This window comes from Amblyomma americanum, chromosome 8 (assembly GCF_052857255.1).
Source record: "Amblyomma americanum isolate KBUSLIRL-KWMA chromosome 8, ASM5285725v1, whole genome shotgun sequence".
Lineage (NCBI taxonomy): Eukaryota > Metazoa > Arthropoda > Arachnida > Ixodida > Ixodidae > Amblyomma > Amblyomma americanum.
Genome location: NC_135504.1, coordinates 4,791,190 through 4,807,746, shown reverse-complemented (window position 1 = coordinate 4,807,746; position 16,557 = coordinate 4,791,190). Strand labels below are relative to the sequence as shown.

Genomic DNA, 16,557 nt, shown 5'->3' with positions numbered 1-16,557 from the left:
TGTGCAGGAGGATTTTCCGGATCAAATCATGCTTGTGAACTACATTCTTTGCGCGCATTATGACGCACACTCAAACCAAGTAGTATCCCTCCTCCTCAAAAAAGTGCGCGTACGGAGATGGTTTCCTGAAAAAGCAAGGCTTCGCTCAATGTCCACATGTCCACTGCAACTCCTTTACTGGCTTAATTTTAGCCACTGCCTGTACATAGCTACATGAAACCTACATTAAACAGCGTAACATTCAATATCTAGTGTTTAGTATTCCTTTGCTGATTCATTTTGTTGCATGCAAATTGATTGACGCTGCTTCATTCCGTCAACGTGAATGGCAAACTAATAGGTCCATTACTCGTGCACCTTCTGCGATCAAAACCCTAATTTTAAGAATCAGCTCTGGCTACCTAATTTGTCAAGGACGCATCAGTCTGCAATGAAGGCCAAATTGACCGAAACAGCTACCATGAGACCACACTGTATAACATAGGAACAGTGGGCCCGTAACGCCTTAATTAGTAGCTATGCTTCTAATCCGTTATTGGGAAGTGCGACACACCCCCGCCCCGGAACCCACCATATGCATAAAATTTAGGGGCCACCCGTTTGACACAAATTGTTCAAAGTGGTGTGAAATGAGTTGGGAGGTTTATGAGGATGAAATTACCAATTCAGATAAAGCCCAAAATATGAGTGGGATTCGCAACAACGACCTTTCTGCCCCACAAACGTGCATATCGATGGCCTTTAGACGGCCGTCACGGCCGAACCGTTTGTCGCAGGGTGTACCGGATGGTGTCGAACGATTCGGCATGTCGTTACGCACACGTTTATAAAATTTAATAGCTGGTATAAGGAGGAAATATACCTAATGTAGGAAAGGCGGCAGTAAATCGCAATAGTGCAAGATCCATCAGGTATATCGCGCTGTTTGTGTCTTAGAACAGTCTCTCCTAGCAAAAGGGCTAACAGATGCCGGGATAATCAAACATAGGGCATTATGGTGGTATAACAAATATGAAGTACTGAGAGGTATTTGGAAAGGTATAATAGTGCCGGAGCTTACTTTCGGGAATGCGGTTCTGTGCTTAAGGGCAGAAGTTCAGTCAAGATCAGAAGTAAATCAGAGAGCTGTTGCAAGATTGGCGCTAAGTGCACACGGGAAAACCACAAACGAGGCAGTGCAGGGAGATATTAGCTCGGCATCGTTCGTTGCACGGGAAGCTCAGAGTGAAATACTGTACGAAGAACGTCTGTGAAAAGCGGACGATAACAGGTGGGCAGATAAGGTACTTAAATACCTTTTTTGGGAAAGAGCGTTGACTCACACTTGCGTAAAAGAGCTAGGAAGCTAACCATTAAGAATGCCATAGAGGAGGATGGAGAAAGAAAGGGCTTAAAACGACAGGATAAAAAATGCGGAAGGTAAAGATTGGATAGATTCAATGAAAAAAAAACCATACCGTAGAACTATATAGATGCTGGAAATGGCAGATCAGGAAGGAAGTGTTTTATGATATCTCAGGAGGCAGTGCCCTACTCTTTCAAGGAAATTCAGAGTGTCTCAGAACACTCAGCTACAAAAAGAAATTTTACGAAGGCGACGACACATGTGCTTTGTGTGGTAAATCTGTAGAAACAATAGAACGCCTCATACAAAAATGTGACTGTATCCATCCGATGTCGATGCAGGCACAGCCACTCTTCCTGATGCCCTAGGGTTTAGACATAATGGTCATGTAAACAAATCTGCGGTGGAAATTAGCAAAAAGCGATTGGCAGATTTGTGGCTCAAGAGCAGAGGTGACATAATTATAATAATTGGTTTTTTGAGGGTAAGGAAATGACGCAGAATCTGTCTCGTATATCGTTGGGCACCTGAACCAAGTCGTTGCTTGATTGGTTCTGAGGGTTTCTTAGGTAAGGGAAGGGTAAAGGAGGGAATGAAAGAAGAAAGGAAGAAAGAGGTGCCGTAGTGGAAGGCTCCGGAATAATTTCGACCACCTGGGGATCTTTAACGTGCACTAAAATCGCACAGACATAATGTTAGAATTGTAGGAAGGCGTATTGAAAGAAAATAGCGAATTTTAATAACTTAGAACGCAGTTAAACAAAAATATAAGAAAAAACTGAGCATGGTGGCAACTGCCATCAGCATGTTTCAAAGAGGACGCTGCCACTTTTCATCCATCTATCGAATGAAAAATTGTGGTTTTTTTTTTTGGAAAAGAAATGGCGCAGCATCTCTCATCTATCGTTGGACACCTGAACCGCACAGTAAAGGAATGCATAAAGGAGGCCATGAAAGAAGAAAGGAAGAGGAGATGCCGTAGTGGAGGGCTCCGGAATAATTTCGAGCACCTGGGGATCTTTAACGTGCACTGACAATGCACAGCGCATGGGCGCCTTATCGTTTTGCCTTCGAAGGGATGATGTTTGGATTTGGTCTTCTCCACATTTGCTGAGCCCACCGATATAAACGCTTGAAGCTCCCTTAGCTAACGCTCATTAAGTCGAACACTGCGGCAGTGTTGGTGGTAAATATTTACCATGTCGATTCAGATTTTCAGTTGGGTTCTTCACAGGGCGAACACTTGCCACAGGCTGCCAGTCGGCCCCGAGAAGACGACTCCCGCCGCCGCCTTGAGTGGAATGCCAGCTGTGTTCTCTGGTCTCCACGACGCCCCTCGGCGTAGCCCAGTCGGCGGGTGGACCAGAGCGTCTGTGACACGCCGCAAACATCCACGATAGCACGGTACGTATGGTGCTCTGAGAGTCGGCGTGGCTTCCGTGACGCAGCACACGGGAAAGGTTCCAGTATACGTCTCGAGGAGGTCCCTAATAAGCGGAAAATATCCCAGTATCTCATGCTTTATATTTTCAGAAGATATATCATAATATATGTCGGGCGCACCAACAGGGAAAGGCGCATTCAGTACCCCGCGAAAATGATTACGCCCGATTGACATTGAAGTTTTTAGTACGAAGACCTTAAGTTATCACCCAAACGCCCTTCAGTGTCTCCAGCATTAAAGATTCGCAAACAATTGGGTCCTTAATCAACATCTTAACAACATGTCAGTGACACAAGCAGCAACACCGCGCTAAGGGCATTTATTTGCCTCACCACATTTTAGGGCAACAAAGTGCCCCCTGAATTCAGTGTACGAAATCGACACAAAAGTATGCACTTCACGGCTTGTTCTTTGCAGACTGCCCCCACGTCTGCGGCATGTGTTGTGAATTGATGAACGTAACTCAATTATTTTAGGGCGATAGCTCTACTCGAAGCACCAACCCAGCTTATCGCGGGACCTGGCCGCAACCTGAAATTGACCCTCAGCCTAGACAAGGTCTTATTGCGCCTAGAAAAAAGAAAGACAGAAAAACAAATTTACGATTGGAAGTTGAATCCACAGCAGCGCAAACAGATCAGCTTCACAGGACGCTATTGGAGACGATTAGGCTATCGCCTCAGCCGAACACGCCTGGTGTTGAACTGCACCATATTCTGTCGTTATGCATTGCAGTACGTCGTCCTTATCAACTTCCATCTCCTCCGTCCGGAGGCACTGCCCGCTCATCGTCGTTTTTAACATAGCACAAATCCGCACTCTCACACTGACCCCCGCAAAAATCAGACCCGTCCCAGAAATTTGACCTTGCCAGATTTTGACCAAATTAGTCCAACCATGAGTAATTGAGCGTGCCCGACACATTGGCGGCCTCTAACTTTGTCGCTGATCATTTCCAAAGTTCGGCCCGGGCCACCCCCGAAATTTGTCCTTGAGTATTTTAAATCCATGGTCAATTTATCCAACATTTGTGTGTTTCACTGACATTACACGAAGAGCCGATTCTTCGAGGCTGAGCTCGTTTGTGTTTGTTCTCAAACGGCAACTTTGTTCTCGTCGAATGCTTTCGCGGGCTGCTCAAGTCTGCTATAGCAAGTGCTGAAAATGGCCTCAATCGAATGCCCGCCGCCATTGACTCCATCAGTTTCATTTTTACTGGCGGCCTGCAGCGTCAATATAAATGGAACTGATGGAGGCAACGGCGCAGGGCTATCGATTGAGGCTTCGGCACGTGGCATAGAAGACATAAGGAGCCCTCAATATTATCCAAGCACCGATACCGCTTGAGAAGAAACACGAACCAGCATCTTCTCGACGAATTTGCTCTTCCCGTTAAATAATTATTAAAAATTAGTTAACCAGCTTACTACTCAAGACGGTTCACCGGTTTTATGATGTCTGCAAACCCTCTCAACACTATGCTGAAAGAGCCATATTTTCTACGGCACAGGTTGACACAGCGCAATCGAACAAGGACTAGAAGACGAATCACGAAACACAGGAAGGGTGCTTCTTCTCGTCCTCGATCCGTTGAGCTGTGTCAATCTGTGTCTTAGAAAGTATGAAGCATTTACTACACACCAGCAGCCTCTTAGTCAAATCTTTACCTAAAAAAAAACTTATTTTAAGAACCACTTATTCTTCCCCGTAACACCCTGTATACCGTTCTGCTTTCCTTTCTTCACGTTAGGCACCCTACCTACAGCGCTTTTTGTATCGCCAATTGCTGTCCTCCTCCACAACGCACTACAGTTGCACCTCGTTGTAACGAAGTTGACAGGCTTGGCAATTACCTCGTTATAGCCCGCGTTGACCGAGCTCCCAAGAGGAATAGCCATTGCTTCGTTATATACGTTATTTCGGTATAAACTGTTTTGTTATAACGAGGTTCAACTGTACTAATGTCGCTCACTTCTTTCTCCAGCCCGGACTCTGTGTCCTTCTTGGGAGCCAAAGCTGGGCTCTATTCCTTTCTCTCCGGCACCGCCAAGCCGGAGAAGATTATCTTCTACCGGCAGGGACTTCTTCGCCTCAGCGGAAACCATTGCCGAGAGGAAACCTGCGTCGGTCCAAAAGGTGGGTGGGGCATCTAAGATGATGCCAAAACCTCTTGAGTGCCCAGCACGTGGTGTGCTGGGGCGAATTAAAACTGTGACTTGTCGAGACACAAGGAAGATGCGGATGAGCATGTTTACGTGTGGCTTCGTTGCTTCGGATGACGGAATCCACGCAACAAGACAAGACGTTCTCTCCGTTGATTCTGATGACCAGTGCGAATTTTGACAAACGATAGAAATAAAAGACAACACGTGCGCTGACTGATTTTCGGGAAAATAGTCTGAAAGACAAAAAGAAAAGGTCATTGATGAAGCAATCGGTGAGAGTCATCCAAAAACGATAACTCGTTATATTGCACGGCGACTGAAGGTTTTCAGCGAATAGACAATGATAGTATATATTTTAGTAAATAGACAGCGATAGTAGTACATTTTTGCCTTCTTTAGATCGGCATTTATTTGTTACCATATGCTTTGAATTGTTTTATTTGAATTGCGTCACGTGATTGGAGGAAAGCATGGTACATTTTGTTTTTTACTTCAATTCCCTTAGACAAAACTGTAGAGGACGTATGCACTCCTCAGGATTGTAATATTTGTGGGCGTAGCCATGAGCAGGCTTGTCTAGAGGAGCTTCTGTGGTAACATGCGGAGCAAACAACTTCAATATTCCAATAAGGCACTGAATTTCACGGTCAGTTATTGCACTCGGGTGAAGGGTAGGAAGTTTACGGAATAATAATTGGGGAAAAATTTATTCATCCTTGTTAGCCTGAGTCGGTTCGGAACGTAAAGCACCCAAACCATACCATACCCCAGTTTTTCGGAACAACGGACAAGTGCGCTGAATCTGGGCCACTAACGCTCTCTTTATTTCTTCCAGACCAGCAGCTCGAACCCTCGGTTGTGTCTGTGCCTGGAGCGTTATCATCACGTGTCGATGCCACCGACATCCGGTTTTCGTCCAGCAGCGCCTACCGCATCAGCCCTGCGGCAGCAGACAGGTTGAAGGTGAGAACGACTGCCCATGTTTTCACCCAGACTCAAGCAAGACTCCTCCGTCCCTGGTCTGAAGTCCCCAACTAAACAACTGATGGCAAGCCTAGGGATATCCAGAATTCTGTAGAAACTTTAAACCCGATGCAGAATACTCGCATCAGGTTTCCGGGAATCGCCAAATACGATTGTGCGAGTGCTACAATGCTCAGTATGACATTTTACCAACTCGAATGCGCAGGCATGGTTCTGCCTGAAATATTGAGGCGATGAAACTTACAAGGCTTTTGTTTCTGTAAATGTCTCTGCGCTTGCTTATTCTAAATATCGACCTGCGATGTTCCCCCTAATCGTTGTAACTACCAAACTCATAGTTCTATAATCGCCACAGAACAACTCTCTGGTGAGATGTTTGTATTACTTACGGCACTTTTCATCAGTTCTTTTTGAGCAAAAGGTAAGGCTGCCCTAATCACCGCCACCGCAGTGGCTTAGTGGTGGTTGTAACGCTCGGCTGCTGACCCGAAATATGGGGCTTTCGATCCCGGCCGCGCCAGTCGAATTTCCACTGAGGTAAAATTCTAAGGCCCAGTGTACTGTGCGATGTCAGTTCAGGTTAATGAACCCCCGGTGGTCGAAATTTCCGGAGCCCTACACTACAGCTTTCCTCATAGCCTGACTTGCTTCAGGACGCTTCGAGACCCCCTAAAATATAAATTTTGATCGGCTTAGCACTGTTTAGGGCAAGCATATATTGAATTGTCTCATTCGGGATACTACAAACCAAGCAAGTGGCCATGACTTTTGTTTGCAGGATTATGCAATTGGACCACCCTTTCTAAATTTCAGTGGCAGCGCAGGCATAAAGAAGGGACGGGATAGGACCAAAGAGTAAAGAGCGCTGGTGCACTGCAGTTGGAGCACTGGTAAAGACTATTGTGGTTGTTCATTTGCTACTAACAAGCTCTGTGTGTTAATCGTGCACCTGCTGAACGAACAAAAAACGCTAAGAAAGGAAGATTTACGATTGGGGACCGTACCCGGACCAAGATGATCAATTTTAATTCAGGATTTCAGGACTTTATTTTTGTCTTTACCATTGAGGTTCAAGGAGATGCTGAGACTAAAAGCATTTGAGTGCCTGACGGAGGTCCCAGCCCCTCCGTGTGCAAAATCGAGAGCAAATTTAGAAAACTGCAGAATAATAACAAATTTAAGCAAACAGTGTACAAAAAAATGCACTCGCGTTATGAGTAATTATCTATAAAGTGTAGAAATGTTATACAGAAAAAGCGGATACCTATAAATTGGAAATATCTAATCTTGACATTCACCGCGCAGGCACCGATGTCTTGAGTTCCTAGTATCGAGTCGACAGCGAAGTGGTTTCTTTCTGAGTTTGTGATTTTTTCTCGTAGCTGGGAGGCCCTGTGTCTCGAGCGGCCGTCGGTGAGCTCAACGAACAATTGGACGCCGCCATTGTGCGGAAGGCTGTTGTGACGTCTGCGGATTCCGGGCCCAACTGCGCTGTGAGTGTCCACGTTCGAGTTGGGGCTTTCAACGCCTTTTTAAGGCGAAAGCCTTAATGGCTCATCCTTGTTCGTCCACGAAATCTGTCTCACTCTGACGTAATCAATAGCATAATTGCTATAACCCATATACCCTTAGCAATTACTAAGTTATGGTCGATTATTAACTTGTCTGTTAGTCATTATTTAGTAATTAGTAAAAATTAAATAAAGAGTATAAATGACTGAACACAAAATAAAACTAACAATACATAAAAAATGTAATACATAAAAAGATTTAAAAATAAAAAAGTTAACAAAAACTGGAAAAATGTTAAAAGTGCAAAAAGATAAAAACAAAATATAATGAAACCTGAAATAAACCAAAATAAGGGAGAAATTTAAGAACAGGAAAAAATTCAATGCCTACAGGCGGCGTGCAAAAAAAATGGCGTTTTAGAAAGTACCATGCATGCTTTCACATTCCTGCACGTAAGCAGAGTTAAGTGCCTTCAGAACTTTCTCTACATGAGCATGGTTCCGTGACATTTGGGAGGAATGTTCTTGCCCATATTTTATATTTGTAAATCTAGTACTGCGGAGTAAAAATTTTATCGTTTACTAGTACTATTTTTTATAAACACATAATTAGAATAGTTTATATAAAGCTGTGAAAGTAATACTCGTCATTATTGATATTTGTCCACACTTTGCACTTTTTCTATGCTCAATTTAGTAATTTGAAGATGCTCGTTACTCTGCTTATATGTTTCTTTTGAAGCCAGTATATAATAAGAGTTTAGTTTTAGAATTGGAGCGACAAATGACGGTGTCTCTTAATTATGTGTGGATGCTCGCTGTAGATAGGTGTCGGTGTTTTTTGAAGTGTGCCACATTGACGCAGACCCCCGTTGTCTCCAGTCGCGTTATTAATCCTGAACTGACTGCACTGCGGTGCACCCTCAACGGGCTGTTACGCGGCGATTGTGTAGACGCCGATATTTTTGTCGACATCAGCAAATCTTTTATGCGTATGGCATGCCTCAGCTGTATGCAGTTTACTTTCAAGTCGCGAAGTCCGCCTATGCACATCAGAAGACTCCATTGCACTGCAATATATTATTTCCGTGAATAAAGTACTGAAAAAATTGAGGGCTTACGTGCTTACGGCTCACGTGCAGGAATCGGAAAACATGGAACTTTCTAGAAGGTGTTTTTTTGTGCCTGGACAATAGGCGCTGTATTTTTTACTTTTGTTTTCTAGTTCCTGTTTTTTATTTTGAGCTCTTTATATTCTAATTGCCATTTTGTATTTTATTCATTTTATTTAGTTTGCATTCCTTGTTTTTCATTTATTCACAATAATTTCTGCTTTTTACTGTTTTGTTTTGATGATGTGAGCAGTTTCATTGACAGCTGTAGTTACACTTTTCTGCGAACACCCTCGCTGGCTAGTCATAAGCCTTTAAAGTCTTTTCGCCTTAAAAATGATTGTGAATTAGCGCATCTAACTCGGGATGTACAAAGCGAAAGCTGTCTGCGTTCATTGTATTCCTTGGCATTGGCATTGAGGACATTCTTGACACCGATGATTTTGAGGAAAGGAAGGGAGCATAACTGGATCCCTGGGTCAGCAAACCCCTCAATAGCGATTTGAAGTATGTGGCGGCGGTAGTGAGAGAGAGATGAGGGCTGTATGTGTTAGCACTGACAACGTTGTGGCAGACACGCGGCACTGCAGCTTTCGTTGGGTGACCAACTTCTCGCGATCAACCATTAACTGCCACCTGCCAGGGAGGCAGGGTGGGCGCTGCCTATTCAGTGTGTGGGGCGCAATCAAAGCAGGTTTTTGCATTGGGGCACCAACACCACGTATATGTAAGTGAGTTTAAGGTGTCCATTGATCAGAGGAGCCAGTTGTACGCCTTCGCCATGTTCGACACACTTCGACAGACTGACTCAGCGCAACCGAACGAGGACGAGAAGAACAATCACGAAATAAGGGCGCTTCTTCTCGTACTTAATCCGTTGCGCTGTGTCATTCTGTGTCGTAGAAAGCATGAACCAACAAGCCCACACAAGAATCCTCTTAGCCATATGTTTACCTCAAAAAAACTTATTTTGAAAACTGCTTAGTCTTCCCCGCAACACCCTGTATACCGTTCTGCTTTCGTCTCTTCACGTTAGGCACCCTACATACAGCGCCTTTTGTATCGCTATTTGTCGTCTTCCTCTACAACATACTACAGTTGCACGTCGTTGTAACGAAGTTGACGAGGCTTAGCAATTACCTCGTATAGCCCGCGTTGACCGAGCTCCCAAGGGGAATCGATACTGCTTCGCTATATACGTTATTTCGTTATAAACCGTTTTGTTATAACGAGGTTCAACGTTACTAATGCCGCTCCCTTCCTTCTCCAGCCGGACTCTGTGTCCTTCTTGGAAGCCAAAGCTGGGCTCCATTCTCTTTTCTCCGGCACCGCCAAGCCGGAGCGGATTATCTTCTACCGGCAGGGACTTCTTCGCCTCAGCGGAAACCATTGCCGAGAGGAAACCTGCGTCAGTCTAAAAGGTGGGTGGGGCATCTAAGATGATGTAAAAACCTCATGAGTGCCCAGCACGCGGTGTGCTGGAGTGAATTCAAACTGTGACCTTGTGAGACACAACGATGACGCTGACGAGAAAGTTCGCGTGTGGCTTCCTTGCTTCGTATGATGCGAATCCACGCGACAATAAAAGAGGGCCTCTCTGTTCATTCTGACGACCAGCGCAAATTTCGAGGAGGGATAGAAAGAAAAGACAACACGTGCGCAGACTAATATACGGGAAAATAATGTGCAAGACAAGAAGAAAACGTCATTGATGGAGCTATCGGAGAGAGTCATCTAAAAGCGACAGCTAGTTAGGTTTCGCGATGAATTTTTCCTTGCATTTGGTGATGACATGAGCTTCAAAAATTTCCCTGGCAATTTCATTGTTGTTACTGTAAGTTATTAAGCTATTTCAAAGGTCTGGGGGGCAAGGGCACTTATTCGCCTTCTTGCAGTGACTGCAGTGAAGCACGAATTTGGACGAAGGCGCATTTTTCCCGTCCAAAGAAAACTGGTTCTCTTTAAGACTCAATTCAAGGATCTTCCAGTCTGCCAACGTTAAAACCTTCCACAAGGGAAGATAATAAGCTATCGTTTTTGTATGTCTGTCTGCGATAGCGTTGATCAATAATTTTTTCTTTTCTTTTTGTCTTGCAGATCATTTTCTTGTATATATTCGCAATCCTTTCCAAACAATTTTCACTTGTTAGTCAGCGCATGTGCTTTATTCTCTTTCTGTCTCTTGTCGAAATTCGCGCTTGTGGTCAGAATAAACACCAACCAACCCGTCCAGTAAAAGCGTGTTTTTATCTCTGTGCTGTGGAAACTTAACAGTGGTGACCTGTCAGGTGGTGGGTGCCATGCGCTGCGTTCCACACAGAGCTCATAACTGTGACATACCTCTGACTCGTTTTACTGAGTGCCCTCGCCGCAATTTATCCTCCGTAGACTGCAGGCATTGTAGGTTACGCCTTGTGGATTTTTGCGGTGTTTTTGCCTGCCTCCATGTCATGTCCAATGCATAGCACTGAGAAAAGTAACCGAAGCACACAAGAAAATTAGCAGCGCCATGTTCTGAAAACTGTGTTTATATCCGCTGACAGCGCTCTTACCAGTGCTGATGAGCGTTTAAGGGTGCTGTACAGCATGACCGTATGAGTTTAGAACGTGCTTACCTTATTTACCGTGCAGCTTTTATTCTTGTCTGGTTCCTAGTATTTCTGACGTCACCCGCAAAGGTGCAGTAGCCGCTGAAATCGAAGTTTGTGTGTCTGTATTTGTAGATTAGCAGCAGGGACAGCCTGTGGTGATCGGACCATTTGTTCAGAAGCAAAGGGTGCGAGCTTGCAATATGGCTTTGTGCTGTCGTCACGTGGGTGTTCCCTGAACGGGCGGCCAGATCTCGGCGAAACGGCGGTGGAAGTAGTCAACTAGGACTAAAAGGTGAGGAGGAGAACGAGCATTTGGAACTAGCCAGGTTCTCTGGTCACTTGACTAACTGGCGTGTTGACTGAAGAAAGCTACGCATGCAGCTATAATCTTAACATACCGGGATGTGAATTCTCGTACCAATAGTGTTCTGGAGAGAATTCCGCAGTGCAGGCAATAAACATAGTTCCTGTGGCGTCGAGAGCTTGCGGTCACGTGACCATCGCGAGGCACTTTACCGTGCCCGCATTGCGATCGTAGTGGTAGCAAAGGAAGCCGAAATGTTTGTAGGTCGTATACATTTACTTCCGACCATAGGCAATTAAAAAGCCATACTTACGTAGCATAGCATAAACACATGACCATTCATACGTCAGATGAAACATTGTGTGTTGTTTAAGCACCAATGATGCCATCTGTCTAGAATAACGGCCAATAAAAAAAGAAAACTCTTTAAATTTGCTCACGAACTGCAGAGTGCAAAATAAGTGATGTGGTTGGTACAAAGGAAGGAAATGCTCAAGGCGAACGCATAACACCTGCTCCAGAAGAAGAGTTGCGTCGGTAATATCCCACGCAAAGAATTTCCGATCATGGCCAAAATGTTTTCTAAGGAGGCTGTCTGCTCTTGCTGGTTTTAACTTGTTCTGAACTGTTTCCACGACCTCGGTGCCCGATACCAGGGTGAATTAGGTTTGTTAGGTTAGGTTTACGCTAGGTGTGGGTTAAGATTAGGTTTGGTTTAGGTTTAAGTTAGGATTATGTTCGGATTAGGTTAGGATTAGGTAAGGATTAGGCTAGGATTAGGTAAGGATTAGGTTAGGTTAGGTTGCTATTGCTGGATAGATATTGGGCCACTTTCTTGGGCGCTTTAAGCATGGTTTCCCGAGGCACTGTGATTTCGCTTACGAATCCGCTGCTCTTGCAATGCTGCGCCAAATAAGCGGAATCATTCCTTGCCTGCGGTTTATAGTAGTTATTGCACAAAACACTCTGTCAGCAAGATCTCTTCCTGGTTTTTGCTTCAACATAGAAAGCGTAGAATTGACTAACATACAAACTTCATATTAAATTGCATATTAGATTGTGGAGGACTTATGCACTCCTCAGGATTGTTAATATTTGTGGGCGAAGCCATGAGCAGGCTTTTCTAGAGCAGCTTCTGTAGTACCACGTGGAGCAGACAAATTGAATATTCAAATAGGGCACTGAATTGCAGGGTCAGTTATTGCACTCGGGTGAAGCTGGGCAGCGATTTAAGCAAGAGAGGTATAACCAGGGTGCGAAGTTTATGGAATAATAATTGGGGGAAAATTAATTCATTCCTGTTAGCCTGACTCAGTTCGGGGCGACAAGAACCCAAACCATATCATACCCCTGTTTTCTGGAACAGTGGATATGTGCCCTGAAACTGGGCCACTAACGCTCTCCTTATTTGTTCCCGCCCAGCAGCTCCAACCCTAGCCTGTGTCTGCGCCTGGAGCGTTATCATCACGTGTCGATGCCATCGACGCCCAGTTTTCGTCCAGCAGCGCCTACCGCATCAGCCCTGCGGCAGCAGGCAGGTTGAAGGTGAGAACGACTACCCATGGCTTCACCCACGCAGCAGACGCAAGCATGACTCCTCCATCCCTGGTCTGAAGTCCCCAACTAAACAACTGACGGCAAGCCCAGGGATATCCAGAACTCTTTAGAAACTTTAATCCCCATGCAGAACACTGGCATCAGGTTTCCGCAAATCGCCAAATACGAGTGTGCGAGTGCTACACTGCTCAGTTTGACATTTTACCAACTCGAATGAGCAGGCATGGTTCTGCCTGAAATATTGAGGCGATCAAACATGCAAAGTTTTTGTTTCTGTAAATGTCTCTGCGCTTCCTTATTCTAAATATCGGCCTCCGATGTTCCCCATAATCGTTGTAACTACCAAACTCATAGTTCTATAATCGCCGCAGAACAACTCTCTCGTGAGATGTGGGTATTACATATGGCGTTTTTTCTTCAGTTCTTTTTGAAGAAAAGGTAGGGCTGCTTTAATTAGATTTTTACCGCCGCCGCGGTGGCTCAGTGGTTATAACTCTGGGCTGCTGACTCGAAATATGGGGCTTCGATGCCGGCCGCGCCAGTCGAATTTCCACTGAGGCAAAATTCTAAGGCCCAGTGTACTGTGCGATGTCAGTTCAGGTTAATGAACCCCCGGTGGTCGAAATTTCCGAAGCCCTACACTACAGCTTTCCTGATAGCCTGACTTGCTTCAGGACGCTTCGAGACCCCCTAAAATATAAATTCTGATCGGCTTAGCACTGTTTGGGGCAAGCAAATATTGAATTGTCTCATTCGGGATACTACAAACCATGCAAGTGGCCATGACTTTTGTTTGCAGGATTTTGCAATTGGGCCAACCTTTCTAAACTTCAGTGGCAGCGCAGGTAGAAAGAAGGGACGGGATAGGACCAAAGAGTAAAGAGCGCTGGTGCACTGCAGTTGGAGCACTGGTAAAGACTATTGTGGTTGTTCGTCATTTGCTACTAACAAGCTGTGTGTGTTAATCGTGCGCCTGCGGAACGAACAAGAATTACAGGTTAAGAACGAAAGATAGTGGCTGGGGACTGTACCGAGTGCATTTTTTTAAGATGAGCAATTTTAATTCACGATTTCAGGATTTCAATTTTTTATTTATCAATGCGGTGAAACGAGACGCTGGGACTAAATGCCTTTGAGTGCCTGACGGCAGCCCCAGCCCCTTCGTGTGCACAATCGACAGCAAACCCAAAAAACTATAGAATATTGACAATCAAAGTTAAGCAAGCAATGTACAAAAAATGCACTCGCACATCGAGTAATCATTTATACAGTGTAGAAATCTCATACAGAGTAAGCGGATACCAATAAGATTGGAAATGTGGAAATCTGAGAACATCCTCGCTGACGAGTCATAAGCCTGTAATGTCTTTCGCCTTAAAAATGAATGTAGATTGGCGCAGCTAATCCAGGATGTACAAATCGAAAGGTGTCGGCGTTTATTGTATTCGTTGGTATTGGCATTTGCATTAAACCGTTGTCGACGCGGATGATTTTCAGGACAGTAAGGGCGCATAATTGGCTCCCTGTGTCAGCAAACCCCTCAATCGCGGTTTGAGGTATGTGGTGGAAATGGTGAGAGAGAGATGAGGGCTGTATAGCGCTGAAAACTTTGTTTCATAGACGCGGCACTGCAGCAATATGCCGCAGCGTTCATTAGGTGATCAACCTCTCGCGATCAACCATTAACTGCTACCTGCCAGGATGGCAGGGTGAGCGCTTCCTATTCAGTGTGCGGGGTGCCACTAAAGCAAGTTTTTGCAGTTGGACACCAACACCACATACGTGAAAGCGAGATTGAGGTATCCGCTGATCCAAGGAGCCTGTTATACGCCTTCAGAAATTGGAAAATTGGTTTTTCGAGAAAAGAAATGGCGCAGTGATTGTCTCATATAGGCGGACACTATCATTTTTGTCTGGTTTTTTAGGAAAGGAAATGGCGCAGTAACTATCTCACATCTTGGTGGACACCCGAACCACAAATGGCTACTTCCTGCAATACATTGCTGCGAGCATTTTGTACATTAGAAATTTACATGTCTCTGTGGCTTTTTAGACATGCGTATATGTTCATGTTGGCTACGCACATTGTACCGAGCGCAGGAGTTATAGGCCATCATGTCTCTGCCTCGCCGGAGATGGTCGAGTCATTAACGCCCTTGGAACTCCAGAACAATGTCTGCAGAATGCGTGTCTCCGTATGAGCCAAGGACAGAGGGCTAAGAGTCTCGCTATAATCGGAAAGGAACTATATCTCATCCTACCTATCGTTTCGAATGTAGGGTTGGTGATAATGCTTTGCTGCGGAACGAAACCACTCAAAAGCTTGATTTCTTGGCAGCCTCAAAGTGCTGCACAGACTGCATGATGTCGTCCTGGAATTTGGTGGTCTTCTCGTACACCCCAATGCTCAATATGAGAGCTCCTCTAATCAAAAATACTGCATGATGCAATGATCGCATACACGTTTTGTCATATACATATCTGTAGTTATCATACAAGTATCATTCAATTTGTTTGACACTGTATGATGCAATGACCTCATACACGTATTTTCATTTAGGTAACTATAGTCATCATAAAGATATCATTCAATACGTTTGACAGTGTATGATCTAACGACCTCTTGCACATTGTGTCATATAATTATCTCTAGTTATCATAAAGATATCGTTGAGTATTATTGGCAGTATATGAGATTGTGCGATGTGTGAATTTTATGTGTCATATTTTATGATTACGCTGCACTCTAAATGTGATAGGAGTAAAAAAAGGAACTATACTGTACTCTAGCCCACTCTCTTTAAGGGGCAGGGCAGGCTGGCCAAGCCGTGGGTATAGTTCCGTCACTAAAAGTGCTGAATACTTATTTTTGGCCGCGGAAACCAGTTCCCCTCTCCAAAACATGCCAATTTTTATCAGTTTTGAATATTCTAAGTGAGGTTTCAGTCGCTTCTATTTGCTAACCTCATGACCTCCGGTGCAGCGTTCAACACTCTTCGGCGCAGTTTGACACAGCGCAACCGAATGAGGACGAGAAGAAGAATCGCGAAGCACAGGAAGGGCGCTTCTTCTCCTCCTCGATCCTTTGCGCGGTGTCAATCTGTGTCGTAAAAAGCAGGAAGCAACTAACCCACACCAGGATCCTCTTAGTCATATCTTTACCTCAAAAAAACCCATTTTAAGAACTACTTAGTCTTCCCCGTAACACGTTAGGCACCCTACCTACAGCGCATTTTGCATCGCTATTTGTCGTCTTCCTCCACAACATACTACAGTTGGACCTGGTTGTAACGAAGTTTACGGGGCCTGGCGATTATTTCGTATAGCCCGTGTTGACCGAGACCCCAAGGGGAATCGCCATTGCTTCGTTATATTCGTTATCTCGGTGCAAAGTGTTTCGTTATAACGAGGTTCAACTATACTATAATGCCGCTCACTTCCTTCTCCAGCCCGGGCCTGTGTCCTTCTTGGGAGCCAAAGCTGGGATCCATTCCCTTCTCTCCGGCACCGCCAAGCCGGAGCGAATTATCTTCTACCGGCAGGG

At 44.8% G+C, this 16,557-nt stretch overlaps 1 protein-coding gene across 1 annotated transcript in view; it reads left to right on the top strand.

The window, feature by feature from the left end:
- The window catches only part of LOC144101627 (uncharacterized), a 19,221-nt gene extending 2,664 nt beyond the window's left edge, over positions 1-16,557 (top strand). The window contains exons 2-9 of the mRNA XM_077634769.1: positions 2,691-2,749; positions 4,774-4,925; positions 5,790-5,917; positions 7,321-7,431; positions 9,832-9,982; positions 11,285-11,444; positions 12,882-13,001; positions 16,463-16,557. Of these exons, the coding sequence (XP_077490895.1) occupies positions 2,691-2,749; positions 4,774-4,925; positions 5,790-5,917; positions 7,321-7,431; positions 9,832-9,982; positions 11,285-11,289 (606 nt within the window). The 3' untranslated portion in view covers positions 11,290-11,444; positions 12,882-13,001; positions 16,463-16,557. The remainder of the gene's footprint in view (positions 1-2,690; positions 2,750-4,773; positions 4,926-5,789; positions 5,918-7,320; positions 7,432-9,831; positions 9,983-11,284; positions 11,445-12,881; positions 13,002-16,462) is intronic.